This window comes from Strix uralensis, chromosome 6 (assembly GCF_047716275.1).
Source record: "Strix uralensis isolate ZFMK-TIS-50842 chromosome 6, bStrUra1, whole genome shotgun sequence".
NCBI lineage: Eukaryota > Metazoa > Chordata > Aves > Strigiformes > Strigidae > Strix > Strix uralensis.
Genome location: NC_133977.1, coordinates 28,176,859 through 28,200,705, shown reverse-complemented (window position 1 = coordinate 28,200,705; position 23,847 = coordinate 28,176,859). Strand labels below are relative to the sequence as shown.

At 56.2% G+C, this 23,847-nt stretch overlaps 1 protein-coding gene across 15 annotated transcripts in view; it reads right to left on the bottom strand.

The window, feature by feature from the left end:
• Positions 1–470: 470 nt before the first annotated feature.
• The window catches only part of TNS1 (tensin 1), a 66,337-nt gene continuing 42,960 nt past the window's right edge, over positions 471–23,847 (bottom strand). For 6 of the 15 annotated variants that reach the window (XM_074873487.1, XM_074873490.1, XM_074873496.1 and 3 more), the window contains 16 exons: positions 23,372–23,458; positions 19,264–19,442; positions 18,877–19,015; positions 16,387–16,479; positions 15,433–15,468; positions 12,060–12,234; positions 10,536–11,404; positions 9,084–9,170; positions 8,271–8,402; positions 7,742–7,834; positions 7,110–7,187; positions 6,936–7,007; positions 6,688–6,856; positions 6,371–6,439; positions 5,994–6,026; positions 471–4,953 (listed from right to left, as the gene is read on the bottom strand). In XM_074873487.1, the coding sequence (XP_074729588.1) occupies positions 4,809–4,953; positions 5,994–6,026; positions 6,371–6,439; positions 6,688–6,856; positions 6,936–7,007; positions 7,110–7,187; positions 7,742–7,834; positions 8,271–8,402; positions 9,084–9,170; positions 10,536–11,404; positions 12,060–12,234; positions 15,433–15,468; positions 16,387–16,479; positions 18,877–19,015; positions 19,264–19,442; positions 23,372–23,458 (2,456 nt within the window). In that variant the 3' untranslated portion in view covers positions 471–4,808. The remainder of the gene's footprint in view (positions 4,954–5,993; positions 6,027–6,370; positions 6,440–6,687; positions 6,857–6,935; positions 7,008–7,109; positions 7,188–7,741; positions 7,835–8,270; positions 8,403–9,083; positions 9,171–10,535; positions 11,405–12,059; positions 12,235–15,432; positions 15,469–16,386; positions 16,480–18,876; positions 19,016–19,263; positions 19,443–23,371; positions 23,459–23,847) is intronic. The other 9 variants (XM_074873492.1, XM_074873500.1, XM_074873497.1 and 6 more) reach the window with 7 other exon arrangements.

Sequence of the window (23,847 nt, the reverse complement as noted above, 5' to 3'; positions counted from 1 at the left end):
CGTGTACCAGTATCATCTCATCCCACTCCCCTGTGGGAGATGGACTCAAAACGGATGACCAAGGCTGGACAGACCTAAAGGCAACCTGGGAGAAAGCAGTGGGATTTGCCCAGCGCCTGCAGGGCAAGTTGAGAGATCCCTCCTGGTAAACAAAAGCTCAATCTGGAGCTGGAGCCATGTAGGAAGTCTGGGGGCTGTCTGGTTAGCGAGCATCTGGTGAACACAAGCTGCGGCTGGAGGCTGACAAGCAGCAGCAGCACAACCCCTCCTTCTTCCCACGCCCACCGCCCGGCATCTGTCCGGGGGCCCCAGTCTGCCATCGAGGAATGGGGGGAACGACAGCCTGGAGAAAACACAGCACCGGCCGGGTTTTAGGGTTGGGTTTTTTTCCCTGTGCAAAAAGAACAGAGCATTTATTCCTGCGCTCCCTTAAATTTCAAGATACATTTGCAGCAATCCAGACACCAAGCTGGCATTCCAAGCAACAGTATATTTTATATAACTGATTTTTTTTTTTGTTTTTACCACTTTACAAAGCCATACAATGAACTGCAAAGAATCCGACATCTGTACAAAGGGAAGACAAAAGCGGAGTCACATTCACACACGGACATGGTGTGACCGAAGTCATCCTTACACGCGCAACAACATTATGGGCACAAAGATACAAAATATAACGTATTTTTTTTCCATCTATATAAATACACAGAAATGGGCAAGTCTAAAAGTTTGAAACTGTTCATTAACACTGATTAGCAAATAAATCTGTAACGTTCCCAAAGTAACAAAGACAACAACAACAACAGAAAAAAAAACCCACACATAACACGGCGGCACAGGATCCGCCAACAGAAACATCGGGTTGCTTCCTTTTTTTCTTTTTTTTTTTTTCCTTTTTAAGGAAAAGTAAAAAAAAAAGAGTAACCCCAAACCAACCTCACAATTTGCAAAACAAACGAACGAAATGAAACAAGCCCCTGCGGGCTCCTTTGCTGTCTGATCCTCCTGCCTGCTCCAACGGGAAGGGTTGCCTTTTGTTGATGCTGCTGTCTGGGGTTTTTGGGGCAACTGGTTTCTTTACCCGCCCAACCTGCTGGGTGGGGATTTACTTTGCGCTTTGGTTCAGGCGGTTGAACTCACTGCAAAATCGATGCCCAGAGGCTGGGTTGGGTTTTTCTCCCTACCTGGTTTGTTTTCCATGTGTGGTTTGACCAGAGGGCAGCCAGCAAATGTTGCATCCAGAGCAACCCCAAAATTTGCTCAATTTATCTCCTTAAAGCCATAAGCCCCCCATCTCCACTGGCAATGAGGGGCTGGCAAAGACCATGAGATGGATGCATCCCATCAGCAGATGATAACATGGATCATCCCCCAAAATATCTCCCAGGGGAACAGAACTGGAGGCAGCCCCCTAGAATGGGAAACCCACATTTTTTGCATTGCAGGCACTACCGTTTGGAATAGGCAGCAAACGATCTCCCTGGAGAGCATTTCCCAACACACAGCAACAACAACAGCAAAGGGAGGACGGGTAGGAAGGGGCTTCTCCGAAGAACAAACCAACACAAAAAGGGCACGTACAATAAATTTACACACGCAAAAAAAAAAAATATATATATATATGTGGGGAAAAGTGCGTTTTTAAGGATATCTTTGGCAAGAATATATGCAGTTCTTTGTGCAGGAAGGAGGGATGTGTTTCTGTGTGTGTGTGTGAGCGAGAGAGAGATACCATCCGGCTGCTGACAACGGCAGTGTGATTACAACGAAACACATGCTGGGCTTAACTCGCACAAGCTTAAATCTCAAATACCATGACTGCATTTAAAAATGAAAAACCAGAGTCTTTTCTGTCCCTTTTGTAAGGAAAAAATATCAACACTAAGTCCCCACCAGCCCCAGGACCTTGGCGATCCTCAACACTGGCTGACGGTCTCTTCACAGGACAGAAAGGGTAGTTACACCTAAAAATGTAACTTTAAAAAGGAGATTAAAGGAAAAAAAAGTGCCTTTACAGGGCGCTGACAAACACCCGACTACATCATTGAAAGGTGATTAGCTGTGTGTTAAAAAATAATATAATCATCAGTCAATTTTGTTAGTGTTCGAGATTGGGATACAGTCTAAATCTTCAGCTAGTGGGTTAGTGGCGAAGCCATGAGTGGCTCAGGGCCCAAAGCAGGCATGGTGCTATTGGCAGGTATCTGCTGGGGTCGGCTTCTATGTGACATCTCTGGGGTGCTTAGATCTGCTTCATTTGTAAGGGAAGAAAAAGAGGAATGGGAGTTTCAAGCACCAGTTTCCGAGGCAGCAGATTAAAATAAAATTGCACTATTATCATCTCTTTTCTTAGCAGTGAGAAAACCAAGTCTGAAAAATAGAGGCTTTCAAAAATATATCTTTATATATCTATAAACACAGTGTTTTCTCTAATCAGTGAACGGCAGGGTGAGGAGATTACAGGTGAGATCATCTCTCATCTCACTTGAATTTCGCAGAAGGAGGGAATCGCTTTTTAGAAACATCAAAAATTAAAAGGTCTCTGCATCCGTACAGCCAGGGAGCCGGGGAGGGGGAAAGTCCCCCCAGAGCCTCCCGTCCCGCCACTGTCTCGCAACCAACTCCTCCCTACGCATCTTTTCACACTCGCTTCAGTACATCAGTACAGCCTCCGGCCGTGCCAGCCCCTCCAGGCACCCACGCTGCTCACTCCCCCACGCACACACACACACACGCACACGCACATGCACACCGGTCACACGCACGCCACCCCGACATGGGGGGGGACCCCCACGCCTCTTCCCCCATCTGTATTTTTCCTTGCTCTGGATTTTCTTTTAATGTGCAGGTGTTTCCCTGGGGCAGGGGAAGGGGAGGGGGGGCAGATATAATGGGGGAGATATGATGCGCAGAAAGCAATATGGCAAAAATAAATATTTTTGGAGTGTAAATTTAACCTTTTTTTTCTCCTTAAAATTTCATTAGCTTACAGTATTTCATCAGTATAGCTTGTATATATATTATAGTTATGAAGGCAAGGGCAGTCCAAGGGAGACAAGCTCTCTGGGGGGGCTGCAGTGCTATGTTTCTGACTTTTGCCCCTAGTAGGCTATCTGGGCCACTTTGCACTGAAAGCTTCTCCCAAAAATCTCTCAGCAAGGGGAGTAATATTTGCAGACAAGGGCTCAGCAATGACCCCACAGCTCCAGCCAGACTGTTCCCCCTGCCCCAAACCTGCACGTGTGACCAAAGCATCCTCTGCCCCCTCCCCAGCACTGTGGGGCTGGGACCTCCGCCTGCTGCCTCCCAACCATGATCCCCTGCCCACAGCAGCACCCTTCAGTCCTCTTGTCCCCTGGCTGGCCCTCCTCACCCACCAAAGCAAAGGGAAAAGCCAACAGCACCGAAGCCACTGTAAAACTACGGTGCATTTGGGGGGCACAAGCCTCCAGCCAGCCAGTTTTGGGGGTACGCGCATGCCAAGCAAGGTGGCTCTCGGAGGACCTGTTACCTCCCCACTGAGCCAAGGTTGCCCAGCAACTGCAGGTCCTTTCCTTTTTTAAAAAAAAAACTTTCTTCCTTCTTTTTCTTTTTTTTAGCGTGGCCTCCAAAATAAAAGGAGAAAAAAGCGCCTGAGTTACTTGTAGTCATTCGCCTTTCGTGCAACTTGAATGTCCATGCAATTTAAAAACCACTTGCACATCTCTGAAGAGCGAGATAAGGGGTAGCCACGGGACCGCTGATTCACACAGGGAATCCACCTGTGCCAGCATCCACTATTATTATAATTGTTATTATTATTACAATGTTTTTCTTTCCTTTCTGTTTTGGTTTTTTTTGTGTTAAGAGAATGTGTGACAGGCTGCAGGAGAAAACTGCCAAAGTGACGGGAGGGAAAAGGGGAAGACAGGAGAGGAGGAAACTTTCTGCATCCTCCAGGGAGGTTCCCATGGAGCATCTGCCTTCCCCAGGCATGGGGCGGCAGGAGCCCCCCCCGACACCTCCTCGCAGGCTGGAGAGCACAGGCACCCCCGGGGAGGTGGTGAAATTGTGACACCCCTCTCTGGGTGGACTCACAGCAGCTCACCTGTGATCAGCGCTGGGCTTTGGGTCAGCAACAGAGGTCAGCCCACAGCCAAGCTCCCCAGGGACAGGAGGGTTCAGGACCAAGCCCCGCCATGGCCCCAGCAAGGCGGCCAGCAAGTTTCGGAAGAAGCATGGGGGCTGGTGAGGGCCCTCTGCTGCAGCCGGGCAAGGAAAGGTTTCTGAGGGCTTTTCCTCCAGCGTCCCACTGACCAACCCACATCGTTATCTCCTACGGGTCGTTTCAAACACACAGCAGACATTCACTGATAGAGCTGCTGGGGTGGAGCTTCTTCCATGGGTTTTGCCAGTTGTCTCTTTTTTTCCAGATGGAAAACACCAGTCATGGTCCCACAGTCGGTCCCGAGTGGATGTCACCACTGGGGACCACGATGCCGAAATCTGGGAACAGGCTGCTCACTGCCACCTTCGCTTTGGTCACCTTCTCTGCAATGGGACATACATCCTGTCTGGAGTGACTTTGTGGCGTTCTCATGTAGGTGCATGCTTTTGGTTCCTCTAAGTGTGTATTTGGCTTGCGTTGAGTTTTTAGAGGTTTCATTGGGGTTTTTTTGTTTGTTTGCTGTTTTCCTCCAAAATTCCAACCCTTTCCCCCCCCCCCCCCCCGATTCACTTCCCTCTCCCACAATGCACTTCCTCACACTCCTTCTCGGATCAGCTCCAAGTCCTTCTCCAAAATTCAAGAATCACCCGCAAGTGCCAGCTCATCTTTTCTGGCCAGAGCCAAGCATGACTCTGGAGACAAAGTTGACAATGGCTGCAGCCGGCTGGTCCGGGTCCAGCTCGGCAAAGAGGTGGCAGATGTTGTCTGTGGTGCTCCCTTGCTTCCTGGCCACAAAGCCGAAGAGCCTGGGTGGGAAGAAGGCAAAAGGCTCAGTGAGGTTTGCCAGTGTTGCTTGCCCAAGGAACACCACAACCCTGTTCCAGAATGGTCTTGTCCACCTTCCCCTCTTTAACATCCACCTTGCACAACACAAAGGGAGACATCCCAAACCAGCCTGCATGAAGACCCATCTACTCTTCCCTTTGCTGCAGTTTCTTTGAAGGCCAGCATGGCATTTTCATCATCTCTTGGCCAAACTCCCCTTTGCTCTGACCATCCCTGCCTTCCTCCCCAAGATCGTCCCCAAGAAGGGACCTTCCAGGTGGCCACCGCATTGCCTTGGTCTGGGTGATGACTCTTGAAACCACAGAGGTGTGATGGGCTGGCCATTGGGGTAGACCCTGTATGAGAGGAGAGCCATCTGGGGACACGGGGACCTGGGTGAGACCATGCAGTTATTTCTGTCTGTCTCTCCCCGATGAATAAAATGTCCCTTTTTTTTTTTAATTAGAACGTGCAAACTCAAGTTATAAATACAGGGGAACAGAATGTGAGACAGGCCTAGGCCATGGCATTTCTAATTGGAGAGGGGAAATATCCCAGCAGCTGGACACCCTAATAAAAACCCCTTCGCTAACACAATGGCTAAAATTAGTGGGAATTGGCCCCTGGAAATGGGCTCAGCCAGTGGCTCCTTAGTCCCATGGGTCAGGACAGAGAGGACAGGAGGAAAGGGAAGAGCTGGCCAGTGGCTCACACGCCATCAGCATAACCTGCTCCATGAGCTCTCTCCCTCTGACTCTGCTGGGAGTTTCCAGTAAGGCCAGTTCAGCAAGGGCCAGTTCCTCTGATCAGGAATTTCAGGCTGAAAGATGCTTCCTGAGTTCCCAGGACCATGGTCTCATGCTTGGGTGAAATGGGCTTAGCTCCTCACTGCAGAAATATCTCATGCATGACCAAGAGGCTGTCCTGAATGGGGCATCTCCCAGCCAATGCTCAAACACAAGCAGGAACAACCCCAACAGCGGCTGGGAGGAACTGGCTGGAAAGCACAGAAAATACTTACTTGGCTGGGCCACTGCCATCAGTTTTAGTCCACCTGCAAAGAGAAGAGGAGGTGTGAGGGATGGTGCCTCCTGCACCCCACAGAGAGACAGGGGGCCACCGCACCAATGCTGGAAGGCCAGCCTGGCTTTGCACAGGCTTGGCTCTATGGAAAAAAACATGATGCACCTCTCCCCCAGCACGAAGATGCTTAGAGACACCAAGAAGTCACTAGGAGAAGCTGGTGTTGCCCCACAGTATTGAAGGGGACCTTCTATCCCTGCCCTCTGCAGGACCAAGGGGGACAGAACAAGCAAACACCCTGCTCCAAGCAGCCCAGGAGCCTGGGGGAGGGAAAGGGGCAGGGGACATGTGCTCCCCCCAGGTTAGGGCACTCACTTTCGTTCCTGGGGGTCCAGGTCACAGAAGGTGACGGTGTTGAGGGGGTAGTGTCGTCGGAAGAACAATCTGAAACACAAAGCGGGGAGCATCAGGGCTGGGGAGCCCCCACCTCTGCCCCACCACAGCCCAGCCCCACTGGCATAGAAGACACTCCCATAGGTCTCCCTTAGGATGCTCCAGGAGTCAAGGACAGAGTCCAGGCCTGCCCATGACCAGGCTCATGCCACCCGAGGGACATCCTTCATCAACACACTCCCTGAATCACAGCCTCCTTGGCTTTGGGGACCCAGGGACATGGCCATGGGGGCTCTTACTTCCTCTGGTTGTCAGTTAAGGTGATGCCTTGTGCGGAGACTTTGAAGTGGACGATGGTAGCAGTGGGCATGGGGTCAGCCACCAGCGTCTCAGCGACAGCCTTTGCAATGGCCTGGGGGCCCGTCAGTGACTCCATCTCCACCGAATTGATGAAGAGGACGTTGCAGGCTGGAAAGGGAGACAGTAGGCATGGGGTCAACCACTGCTCTGACCCACATTCACCCCACGACAGCCCCTTTCTACTCACCCGCACCCTGTTTGAGGAGATCTGTGGCTGAGTTCGTGGCTGACACGGTGTCCTTCTTTTCCTCCATGGGATCTAGAAGACATGGGATGGTTACTGGTGCTCCCTGCTTGGAATCCTACCCCATCCCTGTAGGCTGTGGGGACGGATGCAATCCCTTCTGGTCTTGGCTCTTACCTCGGTCAGGAATGACCAGCTTGCATGGCAGGGCCAAGGGCATGATAGAGTGCTGGTACACCAGAGCCGAGAGACAGCCTGAGGAGAAAGGGGAGATGGTCAGCGCAAGGCTGGTGACATGGGTTTCCCCCATGTTAGGTCAGTATTGCTCCAGGTGGATGGGAACAGGATTTCTGGTAGGTTTCTTCACTGTGGTCCTAATGCCACACGTGGCAATTCCTCTCACTGAAACCACCATGTCCACAGAGGGTTGAGGGAAATGACAGAGATGCCAGGGCCATCTTAGGAACAGCAAGTGGGGCACAGGTTCTCGTGCAGTGTGTCAGAGCACATTACCCATGAGATAAACGGAACAAGAGGACCCCCTGCCCTCCACCCTGCCCAGCAGCATCATTTGCCCTCCATATGCATGCAGAAAGGTATGTACCTGTGCATATAGGCATATTTGTGTGCACTCATGAGTGTGCATGACCCCAGAGGCTCCAAATGCCCACGGGACTTGGTTACACAGGGACAAGATGCAGTAACAGAGGCAGGGGCTCTCCCAGACACCCAACAGCTCCAATAGTCCACGAAAGGCAAGGCTCTCCCAACCCAACCCCACATGTGGGAAGCACGCTGGGGGCACTCACCAAAGTTGGGCTCATTGGGGCATCCTTTTAGTTTCACACCCCGCGGGCTGGTCTCGATGAGGAAGTGCCTCACCAGCTCGTTGGTGATGTCTCCTGGGAAGAGACAGAGGTTCTCACACCAGAACCACCCTTCTCCTCCTCCTCCTCCTCCTCTGCAGTCCCACACGGAAACCAGTGCTCCAGCTCGAGGGAAGGGTCCCTGCCACTCTGCACACCCTCCTCAAATGCGACCCTTCGCACAGGGTCAACCCCAAGCCAGGCTCCCCCATGGTGTTGGTGAGCTGGGGAAGCTGTGCCCATTTCACCATGCCAAAGCACAAGATACAGATGCCCCTGAGCCCTCCGCAACTCAGGGAAGAGGGTGTCTGGTACTTCCCTGTGCCCTGGAAGGGGAGAGCTGGGAGGGAGGGATCCTGCCACATCAGCACATACCCAAGGGCACAACTGGCTCAGCAGACCCGGCTGCCTGCTTGCCCCAGCCGAACAATGGAAAGCATCTTGGTGTGGGATGGAGAAGGGCACACAATACCTTTCTTGTTCTGCTGCACGACTGTGGGAGGTGGAGAAGCTACTTTCATGGCAAGGCCATAGGCTCCCCGGAAGGAGTGGCTGTCTCGGATGATGAAAGCCCCTGGCTCCCTGTCCTTCAGCAGAGCGATGGCTGCAGGAGAGAACAACAGACATCAGAGCTGGCATGGCAAGAGCCGACATGCCCTCCAAAACCAGCAGGTGTGGGTCGGGATAGGGTGCCCCAGCTCCACAGCCTCACAGATGGACACTGTAGTGTTACTGTCCCCCCCTGCACATCTGGATGGGGGTCTTGAGCAGGCCCATGGACAGGCAGGGGTTCATCTCCCTCCAACCTCTGCTGCCCTTGCATGGGAATCTCAGAGAATCCATTCCCACCCAGCCCAGCTCTAAGCAACTGAGCACTGGAGAGCAGGCAGGGATCAGGGACCAAATGCTGGGACCTTGCCCCTAAAGGCACCTTGCCCCCTCCTTATTCTCCCCTTATTTTAGCCATGTCTCCAAGACCCCTCTGAGTTCTCTCAACTCAAGATCTGGGAGCTTTGCACCCCAAACTGCATAGATCCACCGCACGCTGTGGAGACCGGTGCTCCTCCACCAAGGGGAACATTTGGGGAGCCCACATCATGCAAACCTGCAGCTGAGCTGGGCTTCAACCCCCCTCTGCAACGGTCTGAGCATCCACAATCCATCTTCGCTCCTAACCCAGCCCCTAAGGGAAATCCTTGCTAATTCCTGTGATCCCAGATGATACACCCCAACTCCCAACCATGGCTCACTTGACCGTATCCTTCATCCTGTGCCATCTACCCACCCTGCTCCCTGGAGATCTCTGGTTTGTACCAGTACTTGGAAGTGTCCTGCACAAACTTGACATTGGCACGAGTCTCAGGGCTAATGTCTGCAAGGAAAGGAAAAGAAGACAATAGTTAAAAAATGCTGTATCTAAAAGTCCATGAGTTTTTAGCAAATCCGGCTAAAGCATTAATACCTCCACCTCCTTTCAGCCCCAGCACATTGCTTTAACCCCAACCTAATCCTCCATGCCCAGGCAGGCTGATCATCACCTGGAGCTTATGGGGCTGCTGGGCATCTAAAGCTAAATCCAAATACAAGAGCCCTTGAAGGGATGTGCATCAGATGAGCCTCTTTGCCACACAGCCAGAGACAAAATGGGAATTCATCATTTAAAAGGGAATTGGACAGGTGAAATGAAAGCTCTTGGAGGAAAGAGATATGTCCAGAGGGTGGTGAGGAGATCCTCTAACTTCAGAGACCTTCACTGCTCTTTAATATTCAAAATTTGGCTCATCCATCATAAAAATAAATTCCTTCCCTTGTCTTTGCTCCATGCAGAGGAACTGGATAGGTTGACCTACCCTAGGAAACTCAGCCCCAGGCCCAGCCCAATGCTGCCTCGCTCAGTGCCCTTCAGTGGCACAGCCCCGATAGGAGCTAGTCCTCTGGCCGTGAAGCTGTCACTTTGCTCAGGCAACCAACCACCTGCCTTCCAAAAAACAACCAAGCAAACAACCCAGAGGGCCAGATAGCATCTCTGCTGGAGACGTGTTATCAGCCCTCTGCAATCTGGTAGCCTTCGGAGAGGTGGGGGGCTCACTCCCCTCCCCAGCCCGCTCACTAATTGTTACAGGGTTTAATTGCTCCTGCTTCTCCACTGGGAAAGGTCCCCAGCCACAGCAAGTCACGGGGCCAGGGCGGGTGCCAGCATGCCCACAAAAGGCTGCCCACTCAGCAGCGAAACTGGCCCAGCAGCCGGAGCCACCACTGTCCCACGGCTTTATTCCCCTGGTCCTATCAGCCCAATCTTGGCGTCACTCAGGTGTCCCATAACTGGAGTCAGTGAAGGCGTTCCAGGCGTGGCAGCACCCAGGGCACAGCACACCATTTGAAATGAGGAGGCAGCGCCGCAGTGGGGTCTCAGAAGGGTAAAGCCCGCCAGGAACAGGGCCAGGAGGTCAGCACATCTCCACAGCAGAGAAAAGCCGCCTCAGGGCGCTTTGATCTCCCCGTACACAGCTCTGGGTGCTGTTTACACCAGCAATGCTGGGTCGGTGCTTTTCCTGTTTGGATTTGCCAGAAAGCGCAGGAAATGGCCTAAGCCCTGGCGGTGTCGCCGGTTTGCGGACAGGCAGGAGGGGTAAATCAGGACATGGCTGCAACCCCTTCCCTGCCAGCCGGCAAGGAGGAGGAGGGGAGAGCCCTGGGCAGGCCAGGGGATGCAGGGACTTCTGAGGGCATCCCTTACCTGGCATGGAGAACTTGGAGAAGTCCGGCAGGGTGTGGGAGAAGGCGACGGTGCTCCCACCGCTGGGGCTGGACATGCCGCTGGAGAGGGGCGAGGACGTCTTGCCATTGATGATGGCATAGTTGGGGAGGCTGTTGGAGCGGTCCCCAGCCGACATCCGCCGCTTCTCGGGCAGCGCGGGCTGTGGTGTGGGGCTGCCCTGGTGGTAGGCAGCCGAGTCCGGGGAGGAGGAGTGTGGCGTGCTCGTGCCAGGGTAATACGCCGGCGAGACAGGGAAGGATGGTGTGGAGGGAGGCTGGTAGCCAGAGGAGCTACTCTGCCGAGACAGCGTCGGGCGCCTCTCCTCCGGGCTAGGGTAGCCGTACAGGGGGCTGCCAGGGGGGATGGCCACCACAGCTTGATGCCTGGCCAGGCTAGGGCTCCCCGGTGGGGCCACCAGGTTACCATGAGCCACCACAGTGTGCCTGCCCAGCCCAGGGCTGCCGGGAGCGCCACTCACACTGGGGTTGACAGCTCTTCGCCCAAAGCCAGGGCTGGGCGGCGTGTTGGTAGCCACTGTCCGGTGCAGGGTGCGGGGGCTCCCTGGCAGGGCGTGAACCCCCACCACATTGACCTGTGGCTGCGGCCGAGCTTGAGGGTCCGGCTGGAGGCTGGCTTGGCCATCGGGGTAGTCAGGGCTGGCATACACTGAGCCTGGGACTCCACCTTGGACCGTTGCAAAGGAAGATGGAGACGAGTTTTGGTAGCTGCTGTGAGCAGAGGGCATCTGCGAGCCAACAGGCGACCGGTAAGCAGGCTCAGCTGAGGCGTGGGGAGGTGTAACCGTGCTGTGGGGGCTTCCCTCTGATGGGTAGCTGTGGAGGGAGGTCCTGAGGAGAGATGAGGAGAAGGAGGATTCAGCTCCACTGCTTGTTCATGCTGCTGGCTGGCACCCTCCTGCGTGTGGTGCACAGCACCAGCGAGCTGCTCGGTTGTTCAGAGGCAATGGAAGCATGGGTCCTGCCAGCTGCATGAAAGCAACTAGAGGCAGCTTTAGTTCCACCATGCATCCCAATTCCCTCTCAAAATATGACTTTCTGGGAGGCAGAGACATTTTCCAGTTACTGTTCCAGCAAAACACCCAATTTGTTCCTCCCTGCCAGCCTTGCCAGGCTGGGCTGGTGTAGGACACTTCATGGACAGGGTGGAGAGGGGACAGGGACGATGGCTCCATTGCACCACAAGGGACCGATGCTCAGCCTAACCCAGGGCTAGGGGTTAGCATGGAACCCATCCCTCCTCCCGCCCCAGGGGCCAGGTTCCCAGTGAGATGCTGCTGAGGTCCAGTGACCATCAAGTGTCCACCAGTGACCCAGTTTTGTGTCCTCAGGTCAGTGACCCACATGGTTGGCCGGGACCCCCACACCCTGCATAGGGAGACAGGGGTACTTGCAAAGGCAATTTTAATGTGGGAGCATGCCTGTGCACCAGGCAGGGTTCAGCCCTGGCCCCACCAGCCCCTGGGACCTGCACCCACTGCCTTACCCGTCCACGCTGTGAATGGGGCTGCTGGTGGAGACAGGGCTGGGGGCGGTGAAAGAGTTGGTGAAGGTGCCATTCCTGGAGGGCACCTCTGGGCCCCCAGGCTGGACGGTGGGCAGGCTCCCTCCCCTGCCTGTCGTGGCTGTGCGGGCCACCGACTCGACATAGCTTCTGGGCTCTGTGGCAAAAGAGAAGGGGAAACAGATAAGCCTACAGCTCCCATGGGAACAGGGCCATGCCCTTCCCAGTATCCCTGTTTCAGCCAATGTGGGTGCCTGAGCTGAGCTTCTCCAGCTGCACATTCCCCCCATCCCTCATTCCAGCGAGTGTGCAAAAACACATCCTGGTCATCTGAACCTTTAGATTGTTCTAAGGGATGCTGAAGGCTCCAGTCAGGGCACAGGGAGGGGGGTTGTGCCCACCCATTTCCCTGAGGGGACCAAAGCACACAGGACTTGGTCCCTTCCACTGGATAGCGGTCCCTGCCTGCAGGGGTTCCTGCACCATAGCCCCTCCACCCTGCTCTGAGTCAGCGTCCCTCCCCACCCGGGATGCCACACAGCACACGTCGTGCTCCTTGCTCATCCCCAGCCCCTAAAAATAGAGTGGGTGACTCTGCCCAGCCTGCGCTGACTCACGCAGGACTGACGACGATGCCCAGTGGTCCCTGCCCCGCATGGCCCACCTCTGCCAGCCATCTCCAGCAGCAGACCAGAGAGCAGCCCCAGCTATTTCCACTGCAGCATCCAACACTCTCACTCCCAGTCCAGCTTGAAACCAGAGCCCATGAGCATGACCAAGAAAAGCAATTTTCCTTTGGAGCCGCCGAGCCATCCCGTGCCAGGAGCAGCGGGCTGGGCTGGCCGTCACCAGACACGGCAGCTGCCAGACACAACCCTCCCTCCTCCCTTTCCCCCCCTGTCTCCTGCTCCATTCAGGCTGGTCCCCATCCCTGTGAAAGCTCCTGCAGCCCCCAGCTCCCCCTCCACAAAAGCCACACCAGAGGAAGGGGCTGCAGCTTTAGCCTCATCTCCCAGTGCCCCTGCAGCCGTGTCACACCTCAGCTAGCACATGCCATCAGCTGCCTCCGTGCTGGGGCACAATGCCCTAAGTGAGACCCACCAGCATCAAACACTGTGGGCCAGGCATCCTTGCAGGTCCCTGGCTCCAGGCTGGCCATGCCCGAGGTGGCCTCACAGTAGTAATTAGTATGACAAACATTATAATAATAATTATTATTATTATTATTAGTCATAACAGCCAGACTCCAGCTAAGCCTGCCAGCGAGCCGGTCTGCTCACAGCCAGTAACACCAATGCACAGCTCAGCGTTCAGTGCCAGACCAGTTGGTTGCAAGGAAAAGGACTGTCATAGGTCCCCTCGCAGCATCTCCATGCCCCATCCACCTGCAGACAGGGGAGAAGTCATCCATCCCTTGGGCTGATCTCCCTGCCCAGCCCTGCTCAACCACCCCAGGAAAGATATGAGCCAAAACCACACTGAGGATGTTAACGTGGACTTGCTACCAGCATCTGAGGTAGGACACACGGCTCTGAGTGACAGGGACCAGGCACTGCCCAGGGGGACACCCAGGGCAGCTGCAAGAAACTCATCACAGCTTAGGTAATTAAATTAATTTCACAGCTACTCACTTTTCCCCCCTAGCTCCCCACCCCAGACTAAAATTAGCCAGACAGTACATATGAGTCAGCCTGCAAGAGGTTAAGACCAAACGGCTGCAAAAATGCCAGCCCCTCCTGCAAAGGTGGGGCTGAAGCAAGGCAGGAGCCGGAGGCTCAGGGAGGGGGGACAGCATACGTGTGCCACACCGTGGGCATGCCATTTGGTTCAATACGGGAAAAAAGAAAGAAAAAAAAACCTGGGAAGTTTCAGGCAGGGTTTTTTTAGGTTGAAAAAATCAGACCTTGGCTCCTAGTGTTTTCTTGGAAGACGCTCTGGAGATGGGAAGACAGTGGGAGAATAGAGGTCATGAGTCACCGGGGGGTGGGCAGTCATTTGGGAATCCCAAATCCAGGCAGGGCTGCACTCCTGCCAGAAATACCCAGCGCTGTGACAGCGCTGGGTTGTTTTAAAGCCTCCTCGGAGGTGTCAGCCAGGCCCCGAGCTCCTGCACGGCCAGAGCATCCTCAGGACCAGCCCGGCCGCACAGGCTGGGATCTGCTGAGCAGGGTCCCGGTGGGACAGGGATCCTTGTGGGGTGGGCGGCTGGGTAGAGAGGGTGCTAAGCCAAAGCTTTGTTAAGCCAAACCACCAGTCCCTGCTCAGGATTCAACCCTCTCAACACCCTCATGTTATCCAAGAGGATGAAGCAGGGCAAGAGGCTGGTGGCAGCCACTCAGCCCAGACAGCGCAGGATCACTGGGCATACTTTAACTTACCCAAGAAACCATCACTGAACAATCAGCTCTGGAAACATTTTCTTCAAGCAAACACTTTCTCCAGTATTACACAATGTTCAGGTTTAGGTTATGTGCATTTTGAGGAACTCCCGGGGAGAAATGCTGACAGCTCCCGGGGCCACAGGAAGCATCGGAAATTCACCAGGAAGAGACATCCTCTCCCCAAATCCCATCTTGAACACACAGTTCCCCATTCCGGCCCTGAGGGCCCAAAGTTTCATTAGATAGCGGGCGGCACTCAGGGAAATCACAGCCGTTCCTGAAGCCTCTGTCCCCCCAGGAGACGTGCCACCCCAGAGCCCGCAGAGCCTCCTCCTTCAGCACAGCCACTCCTGAGCTGACGTCCCAGCTCAGCCCCATCCTTGGCATCCCCAGAGAGGCACAGCCCAGGGACGAGAGAGGTGGGGGGAATTTGGGCAGCCTCCCAGCCGGCAGAGAACACACACTGGCTGCCGACACTGTGCCGCTGCCCGGCTGGCTGAGCCAGCAGCACACTGGTGGCCTCTGCGCCTGCTGACCTTTTGTGCTGCACTTTGGTTTATTTTCGCTCCAAACGGCAGCAGCAAAGCCAGAAAAGGGAGGGCAGGAGCCCAAAACCGGGGCTGCTGCTCTCAGCCCCCTGCCAGGCTGGTCCAAAGCTGGCCAGAGCCTGCCAGCATCCCTGCAGTCCCACAGGTGAGGGTGCCACACACCGACAAAGAGCTGTCAGCCCCCTTGGACGATTGCCACCCAATGTGACAGGTATCCAGATCCAATTTGGACATCGGGGAATCCAACCACAACACAAGGCACAATGTTCTCCTCCTTGAAAGGGAGTAGGACAGGAAAGATTCAGGCTTCTACATCCCTGGAGGCCAGTGCAAGGGAGGGCTGCTGGCACAGACAGCGGAAGCACTGGTCCCAACAATGGGGATGAGCAAGGAAGAGAGAGACAGAGAAAGAAAAGGCTTTCTTACCTTCTTCAGAGTCACCACCTGCCTCCCCTTCTAGCTCTGAGAGATGGAGGGGCAGGGGAGTGATGGAAGCAGGAAGACAAGGAAGAAAGGAGGTGCAAGACAGAAAGAAACAGAAATCAGAGTTAAGCAGCTTTGCCTTGCTCAGGCAGGGGCACAGAGAGCACAAGGGAGAGCCCCACACCTCCCCAGCGCTGCACCTCAAACTGGACCCTTGGCCTTAGACACCCCCAAGGTCCCCCTGGGCATCCCAGAGATGATGTCCAAAAGCCAGGAGGCTGGTTTCATGTGGGAAACTAGGAACAGCCCAGCAGGAAGCCACCACAAAGGGATGCTCCAAGAAGCCCAGCAAGCACCAAAAAAGTATCAGCTCACCCTTAGGGGCAAAGCAAGAAAGGTCTCACCAGGTGCCCCCAGTGTCAAGCCGTGCCCCACAAGCTCAGACAGATTTTGGGGAGGTTACACTCAACACTGAGATGACCCAGAAAGGGGCCCCAAGTGCTGGGGAGCAGCGAGGTCTGGCTTGGCAGGCTGCTCTGGAAGGTGTCCCCAGGACAGTGGGGCCTTTGCATTCAGACAGCTCTCCAGGATGGAGAGGGCTCTGGATACTGTTCCAGCTGACAGGCTCGGCTCCTGGAGAGCAAACCCTCTCCTGCTATGCTGGGGAGGAGAAGGGAGGAAGGGAGGGGTATGGGGCTGGGCAGGAGGCAAGACCCCAGGGTTTTCCAGCCTCCACCACTAGAGACCCTGCTGGGATGAGCCCCCCAGGGCAGCACCAACATCCCCCCACCCTCACACAGTCCCAGAGTCCTCACAGGAGGTGACAAGGACCCCAGGGCCACTTGGCCCCAAAAGGGAGGCAGAAGTGCCTTCTCCAGCCAGAGGGCCCTTCCAGGGGTATCCTCACAGATGCCCCCCCCCCCCAAATCCACCTGCAGCCCCTGTACCCACACTCACCTCCCACCGGATGCAGCAGGATCTCAGCTGGGTTGTGGGGTTTCAGCCCCAGCGCTGAGAGCGGGGTCTTGGCCAGGCCAGGGGGAGAACGCACTGTCGGCACGAGGGATACAAGAGCATTAGTGGAGAAGTGGGAGGTGAAGCTTCAGAAAGACCAGAGCTGCCCAGGGGTTCAGAGGCCCCATGACCTATCCCACCCACTAGCTGCAATCAGGGGCTGCCAGGAAGAGGAGATGCTCTCGTATGAAGCCACGCCCCAGGAAAGGGCACCAATCCCCCTCTCCATTTGGGAGAGGGTGCAGGGCAGGAGGTGCTGGGGAACAAGCAGCCTGCCCCATCATGTGGCTGGCAGAATGGAGAAAAGGGGCAATTCCCACCAGGACAGGCCCAGAGCCCATCTCCCAGCAACATCCCCATAAGGGAATGGTCCCACCATAGGCATGAAGCCTCTTTCATTGTCCCTGTGCAAGCAGCCATCCCCCCAACCTAGCTCTCCCAAAGCTTAACCCCCCTCTGCCGATCCCCATGCCTGGCTAAGCTGGGACTGGGCTGTCCCAGAGCACCCCCACAAAAGAGACAGTGGGACTGTCAAAAAATCCCCCACCCTTCAGACCAGCTCGATGGGCAGGTGAGGATGTTCACACAGAGCATGTTCCCCGAGGGGTGGCAATGCACACATGAGGTTTGTACCCCTGTGCCCATACGTACATACCAGGAGGAGCTGCATATGTATGTATGGCTATGGTATGGATGCACCGGCAGTGCAGGGTGGCAGGGTTACCCAAGCCGACTGCACCTCCTCTCCTCTCCTGCCCGCTGGGTTTTCCCCATCTCCCTGATGCTGCATTTCCCCACACCAGGGAAGACCTCCAGGTCTCATCTCCAGCAAGAGAGACCAGAGGGCACATCCCTCCAGCAGCATTTGAACATCCCTGACTGGTGGCGTAGGCATGGGGCCCACGGCGAGGCCAGGAGGCGGTGGGTGGTGGGAGCTCCAGAGGAAAGCCAGGCCTTGGCCCTGAGGCAAGGTCCCCCCAGCAGCCTGGGGCCTGAGCAGCGGAGCAGCCAAGTCCCTGGGAAACCGAGAGGGCAGCGCCTTCCCCGACGGGTGTCTGATTTCCCCAAATCTGGTCGGCCACAAGCCGCGATGTCAGCTCACACTTCCGTAGGCTGACAAGCAGCGGGGTTCTCCCAGAGCTGGGAATTCCCCCAGGACCACTCTCTCCCCATGGAAGGAAATCGCTCCTGTATCCCCCCAGGGGGCATTTTGGCGAAGCCTGCAAGCTGCAGCTTCAAACTTCCCAGGCCTCCCTGGCTAGTGTTGAATAAAAAGCACTGCCTCTGGGCCATGTCCCCAGTCAGGCTGTGCCTGTCACCTCTGTGAGTGACTCATTCCCAAAATGAGCCACTGTCCCACTGCCAAGGAGCTGCTGCCCCAGGGCCAAGCTCTGTGACCCTCCAGAACAACGGGGCCATTTCCGAGCTGCCAAGTGCCATGGGGACGCTCCCACACTCCAGTCACCGCATCCCATGAGACGGTGCTTAAACGTCAGCAGGTTGCAGGGGAGGAACAGCAACAGCACAGGAGGAAACAGCCTGAAGCCCCACAGGCTGAGTTACAGGGGGCAGGTGGCCCCATCGCAACCAGGACGTGGCATCAGAGGGGGCTGCTCCCAGCCCACGCATCCCCAGCCCTAGAGCATTCCTCAGCCTTCAGCCTACAAAAGTGTCTTGGAGGGGCCTAGGGGAGCTGCCATCTTTTTGATGGCTTTCCCAGTTGACTGGCTGCTCTGTTGCACTGGTCCAGCCTGAGTGGTGCTGTGCTGATGTGAGGCTGTTCTTGAGGGTTTGTCGCTCAAGGCTGTCACACAAACCCGGTCCACACAAACCCACCGCAACTGTAGTCAGGGTTATTCAGAAAGAAGTCATGCCATGCCAGAGGAGAGGAGACAAGCTGCAAGCAAAGGGCTGGCATCTCCCAGCCTTCTCCCCCTCCTGCCCTGGAAACAGCAAGCAAGAAGTGGCACAGCATGCGAGGGTCTGCCCCAAGACCCCTCCTGGTCTTCAGTCCCTCCTGCCTTCCCCCAGCTCGTCTGCTACCACAGCCTCACTGCCCTCCTTGCCATTGCAGTAGGAAAGATGGGGAGGTGCAGGACCAGGACAGGGTGAAAGGATGCTCTTTTGGACCTTGCCTCTCTCCTTATCTCGCCTTGGGATCCCATCCAAGAAATGCCCCAATGAGTGGAGGGTGGGAAAAAGCTGACAGGAGGGTGCTGAGCATGAGATGCTGATGGCAATGGGGTGCTGATGGCAATAGGATGCTGATATCATGGAGTGGTGGGATGCAGAGGAGAAAAGAGGATGGAGAGGAGGAGTGATTAAGATGGCGGTGGGTGTCTGCAGCCCGGAGCTGCCTGACCCTTGGCAAATTTCTGGCTTGCCGGGAGCCACCCACTGAGCCCCGCCGCCTCCTGGAGCCGCAACACTTACAGGGGTTGGAGTAAGGGGTTTGTGGCGAGACGGGGAAGGCTGAGGTAGGGGGAGAAATCTCACCACCGCCGGAGGGTGGGCTGGTGGGGGAGGCACCCTCCATCTCTTCAAAGGCTTCCTTGTAGCTGTGGAGGTGAGGCTGTGGAGAGCAGGAGAAAGGGTCAGTCCCTGTGATGGGCCCAAAGCTCCAGAACACCCGGCGGAGGGAGCAGAGGGGGCAAAGGGAAGGTTTTCACCTCCTCCCAGCTAACCACCCCCACCACAAAAAGCATCACTGACCCTCAACCCTCCAGACGCTGTGGATGCTAACCAAGTCTTCTGCCTCCCCGGAGGCATCTGTCCCGTCAGCCACCCCCCCTGTCCCAGCACCCCTCTATGCCAGCACACCTCTTTGGGCCTCCCTCCAGGGTTGGCCGCAATGGTGCTGACCACCTCAGGTGAGAGGATGGTGGGGCTGCGGGGTGAGCTGGGCTCCGGCGAGCTCTTCTCATAGTGGCTGTCGCTGGGGGTCCGCTTGCGAGCAGGGACGGTGCTCTCCTCCAGGGGCTTCTCCCGGGACTGCACCCCTGCAGGGCAAGCACAGGGTGGGAGACAGGTGAGGAGCTGCCAGCTGAGATGGGGACCAGCAGGAGATGCTCCGGGGCTGATCTGAGAGCTCCCCCCAGGGCTGTGTGCCGCAGAGGAGGCTCTGCCCAGCGGAGATGGCAGCTTCAGCACTGACTTGCATCTAACCCCTGGACTAGCACAGACAGTTTTGAGCTGGAGCAGATATACCCTAAAGCGGTGGCCCAGGGCGAAGCAATAAAGCAAGACAGGTTTGTGGCTAGTGGCTGGATCACTGCACTAGCCCTCACAAGCACCATGAAACTTGGGCTCAGGGAAACAACCCCCAGCAGTGGGTGTGAAGGGCGGGAGCATCCTGTGAGCAGCCCAGCAAGCCCAGCCTCAGAACTGGGGAGGACTGGGACCTCCTGACAGCATCCCAGTGGGAAAGGGCCGAATCCCCCATCACCATGGCAGCCGCATTCAACTGCATCCCTGCTCCCACAGCCAGATACAGCTTCAACCACAGCAGCAGAAAAAGCCTCGTTTTTGTGAGTCCCAAAGGCAGAGGGAGCACCGGGTCAGGAGGAAGGACTCCAGCAGAGGGACAGTGCAGGGAACCACGACAAACCACTCCTGATCTCCTACCCCCAGCGTGAAGCCTTGCTGAAAGGGAAGATTGGCATCTCCTCTCCATCTCCCCCCAAACCTCCTTCCCAGACCCCAGCACCACAAGCCGCTAGCACCCACAGCACGGGGGAAGAAGGCAGTGAGCAAGTCACTGTGGGAGAACGGGTTTCTTTGGGCTGGCAGGGTCTGGTAGATCCCACTAGTGATCCCCATGGGCTGGAAAAAGACCAGGAATGGGGACAAAGCTAGCACAGGGCAGGGGGGTGTGGGGGACTGGGATGAGGGGTGCGACCCAACTCTCCCAGCACCCAGCAGGGCCCAAACACACTCTACGCCCCATCTCGCCTGACAAAGAGGTTAATTAGGGCTCAGGGACAATGGTGCCGGGTTCGATGCAGGGGACCTGTGCAGAGCATCACAGGCACAGCTCAGATACCTGCGGGACTCCCACTCCTCCATGGGACCCACGTGGCAGTGGGGTGACCCCTGGTCTCAGCCCCGCTAGCAGAGGATACAGCACCACCCCCTCCACCTTTCCCAAAGAGCTGGGGAGCACCTTTCCCTTGGCCAGCACATTGGGGGGGGGGGAAAAAAAAAAAAAAAAGAGAGAGAAAAAGGAAAAAAAAAGAGGCCAGCATCATGCTCCAGGAAATGCACTTTTCAAACACCAACTCCTTTCCCACGGGCTGGCGGAGGAAAACCAGCCATCAGCTGCTTCCCCTCGCTCCCCGGGGCTCAGCGCGGGACCTACGCCTCGCACCCGCTGATCTCCCCTCTTCACCGCTCCGGCACCCGCACCGGAGCTTTCCTGGGCCCGGGGAAAGGGCTGGGAGCAGGGGAAGGGCTGGGAGCGCGGGAGGGAAGGAGGTGGCCTGGGTGCATTTCTAAATAATCAACCCAGTGAATGGCAACAATAAAATCACAGCTCGCGGGGGGGGGGAGAGGCGGCCGGGCTGCGAGGCAGGGGACGCGAGCCAATGGGGCCGGCTCCAGCCGCGGAGGCGGCCTGGAAAATTCCACTAAGAGCAGCTTTGAAACACAACTCCCGATCCCTTCTGCAGGTGCTCGCCAGTGTGGGGGACAGCCATTAAAACGGCCCCGTGGAGGGGACAGGGGGACGGAGAGGGTCCCTGGGAAGCTGCCCTGCAGGCATGGGCAGCATCGTATAGAGCCACCGTATATCTTTTGCCCTGCCCTTCACTTTAAGGGAATGAAGCCCTGAGTTGTGAGCACAGGGAGAAACAAAACGTTAGGGAAAAATAAAGCAAACTCTTACATTTTTCTTTTTGTCCTTCCACTTTGTGCAGTGTGGGGTGTCCTGCAAGAGCAACACAGAAGCATCCCTTGGCCCATCCCAAAGTGAGCTGCAGCAACCGAGCACTGCAAAGAGCCAGTGCTCCTGGAGTCCTGCACCCCTGACTTGCTTTGCATTTTCCATGTGGGAAGCACAAACAGCAGCTTGCTGGAGCCTGGCTGTCAGTACACATCCCACATCTGCAGTGTGGGACCCCCTGCTCCATCCCTGGGGGTCCATGTCACCCAGCTGCAGGGTGCTGGATCTGGCCCATCAGGACACCCAGGAGCTCACCAGGCTTTGGCTGCTCCGCTCTCCAGTCATGGAAAGCGGACGGGGCCACGGGGAGGGGAGGGAGGAGAGAGGAAAAAAGGGACTCATTGTTCGGGAGCAGAGAGTGGGAAACTTCACGGGCGCCCGGAGCAAAGCCTGGAGGAAACCCAGGCTCTGAGCATGGGTCCCCCAACCCCCTGGGTGATTTATGGGCTGGAAACTATGCTTGAAAAACAAACTCTCCTTTCCCCCACTCCCTGTGCCCCCTCGGCAGACAAAGACCCTCCCTTAGCCACGATACCACCACCAGTCCCCCCAAGGATGCCCTGCCTGGCTGTGGGAAGGTGGGTTCCCCATCACAAAGGGGGAACAGCAGCCTGCACCCTTCCCCCCACCCTCACACACACCACCACTGCTACTGCCACCCCTTCTGCTGCCCATTTAACTCCCTAACCTGGCAGCAAACCTCCCCCAGCAAGGTCCTGCCCTTGGACTCAGCACATCTCTAGGGCTGGGGAAGGGCAGGAGCACAACAGCTGGGGGAGGAGAAAACAGGAGGGATTTAAACCCAGGTGGTTTTGTGGCTGGGGTGCCAGGTTTCTAGGCCAAATTAGGAGGCAGCTGCTTTCTGGGCATGAGATGCTGGAGCTACTGCCAGGCAAGAACCGGGTGATACCTCCATGGTGGAGAGTGCGAAGCAGCATCCCATGGCCCTCAGGATGCAGCACCCAGCAGTAAAAGCCAGACAGGGACACGCAATGCCCGGGGAAAAGAGAGGTGCAAACTCACTCCCTGCCTGCACAAGGAACAGCGGCAGATGTTGCCCAGTACTGCTGTCCGCCAGAGCCCAACTCACCCTGTCCCACTGGGCACACAGACACGTACGTCCACTGCTCCCCGCCTCCCAGCTTAATCACACAAACCAGCACGATAAAAGCCAAGGACTGGAAGGGTTCAAACCTCTTTGGTCCTCCTGGGGAGAAACCCAAGGTGCCAGCGGGGAGAGAAATGACACCCAGAAAGCTGGTGACTCCCCAGCCTGCTTTTTGCCCCCAGTCCCTCTCCATCCCCCTCCTCCTGCTCGCCCCGAGACAAACCAAGCACCAAGCAGGTCTCCAGCATCCGTTTCCCAGGGCAGACTCACCTCCAAGGAGCAAAAGTCACATTGCCTAAAATCCAGCCTTCACAGGCCATATCCCCTGGCTACAGACAGACCCATGGGGACCCTTGGACGGAGGCAGGTGAGACCCTGCCGGGCTGGGAACTAGCTGATTCTAGGGTCTGTAGAGCTGCACCCCAGCTCTTGCCTCCCCGAGGGATGAGCCACGGCTAGGGCAAAGCTCAGAGGGGCTGGAGCAAGGGTCCAGATCTGGCCCAGCAATGAAACCCCACCAGAGAGCAGTGCCAGCCTTGGATGAGATGCAAAACCAAGCATGGGGCAGGGAAGTCTCTACCAAGGGCCAGGGACTACCCCATCACCGGAGGAGGTTGAAGAGGGCCCTGAGCATTGTTCTGCTGAGAAAAGGGATCGATCCTGCATGGGGAGGGTCTACTGAGCCTCCCTCCATCCCACATCTATGTCACACACAGAGCACTCAGCATGCAGGGATAGGGCAGGAAGGAGGGATGAGAGGGAAGGGAGGAGGAGAGAGAGGAGGGAAAGGGAAGGATGAGAGGGGAAAATGGAGGAGAGGGAAGAAGGATGGATAGGGAAGGTTGGAGGACCAAGGAAGGAGGGAGTTGGAATGAACGAACCGGAGGAGGAGAAGGACCGTTGCTGGTTCAGAGGAGGACGGGGGGCTTTGGTGCTCTTGTTGAGGTCCCTGAGCCTGGCGTTGTACTCTGCCAGCGTACCAGGACGGGGAGTGCAAGGAGGGTGGGAAGTCACAGGGGACAGACACAGTCCCCCATGGGGAGAGGAAGGGGCAGACAGGACAAATGTCACAAGATACAATAGGGGGAGAGAGAGAGAGAGAGAGAAAATAAGAGAAAATATTAGTTGGGCTCCAACAGATGAGCCCAGAGTCACTTGGGGTACAAGGGAGCTCAGACCCTGCTTGGAGCTGCCTTCCCATCACCCAAATTGCCTGGCTCCAGGCACCACTGAAACCCTCATGGGAGATCAATGCTGACTCCCCGCCACATGTGGCCTTGTGCAACACCACAAATTCCTCATCACCATCCCTTTGGGGAAGGCACCATGCAGGTCCCCTCCGTCATGGGATGCCCAG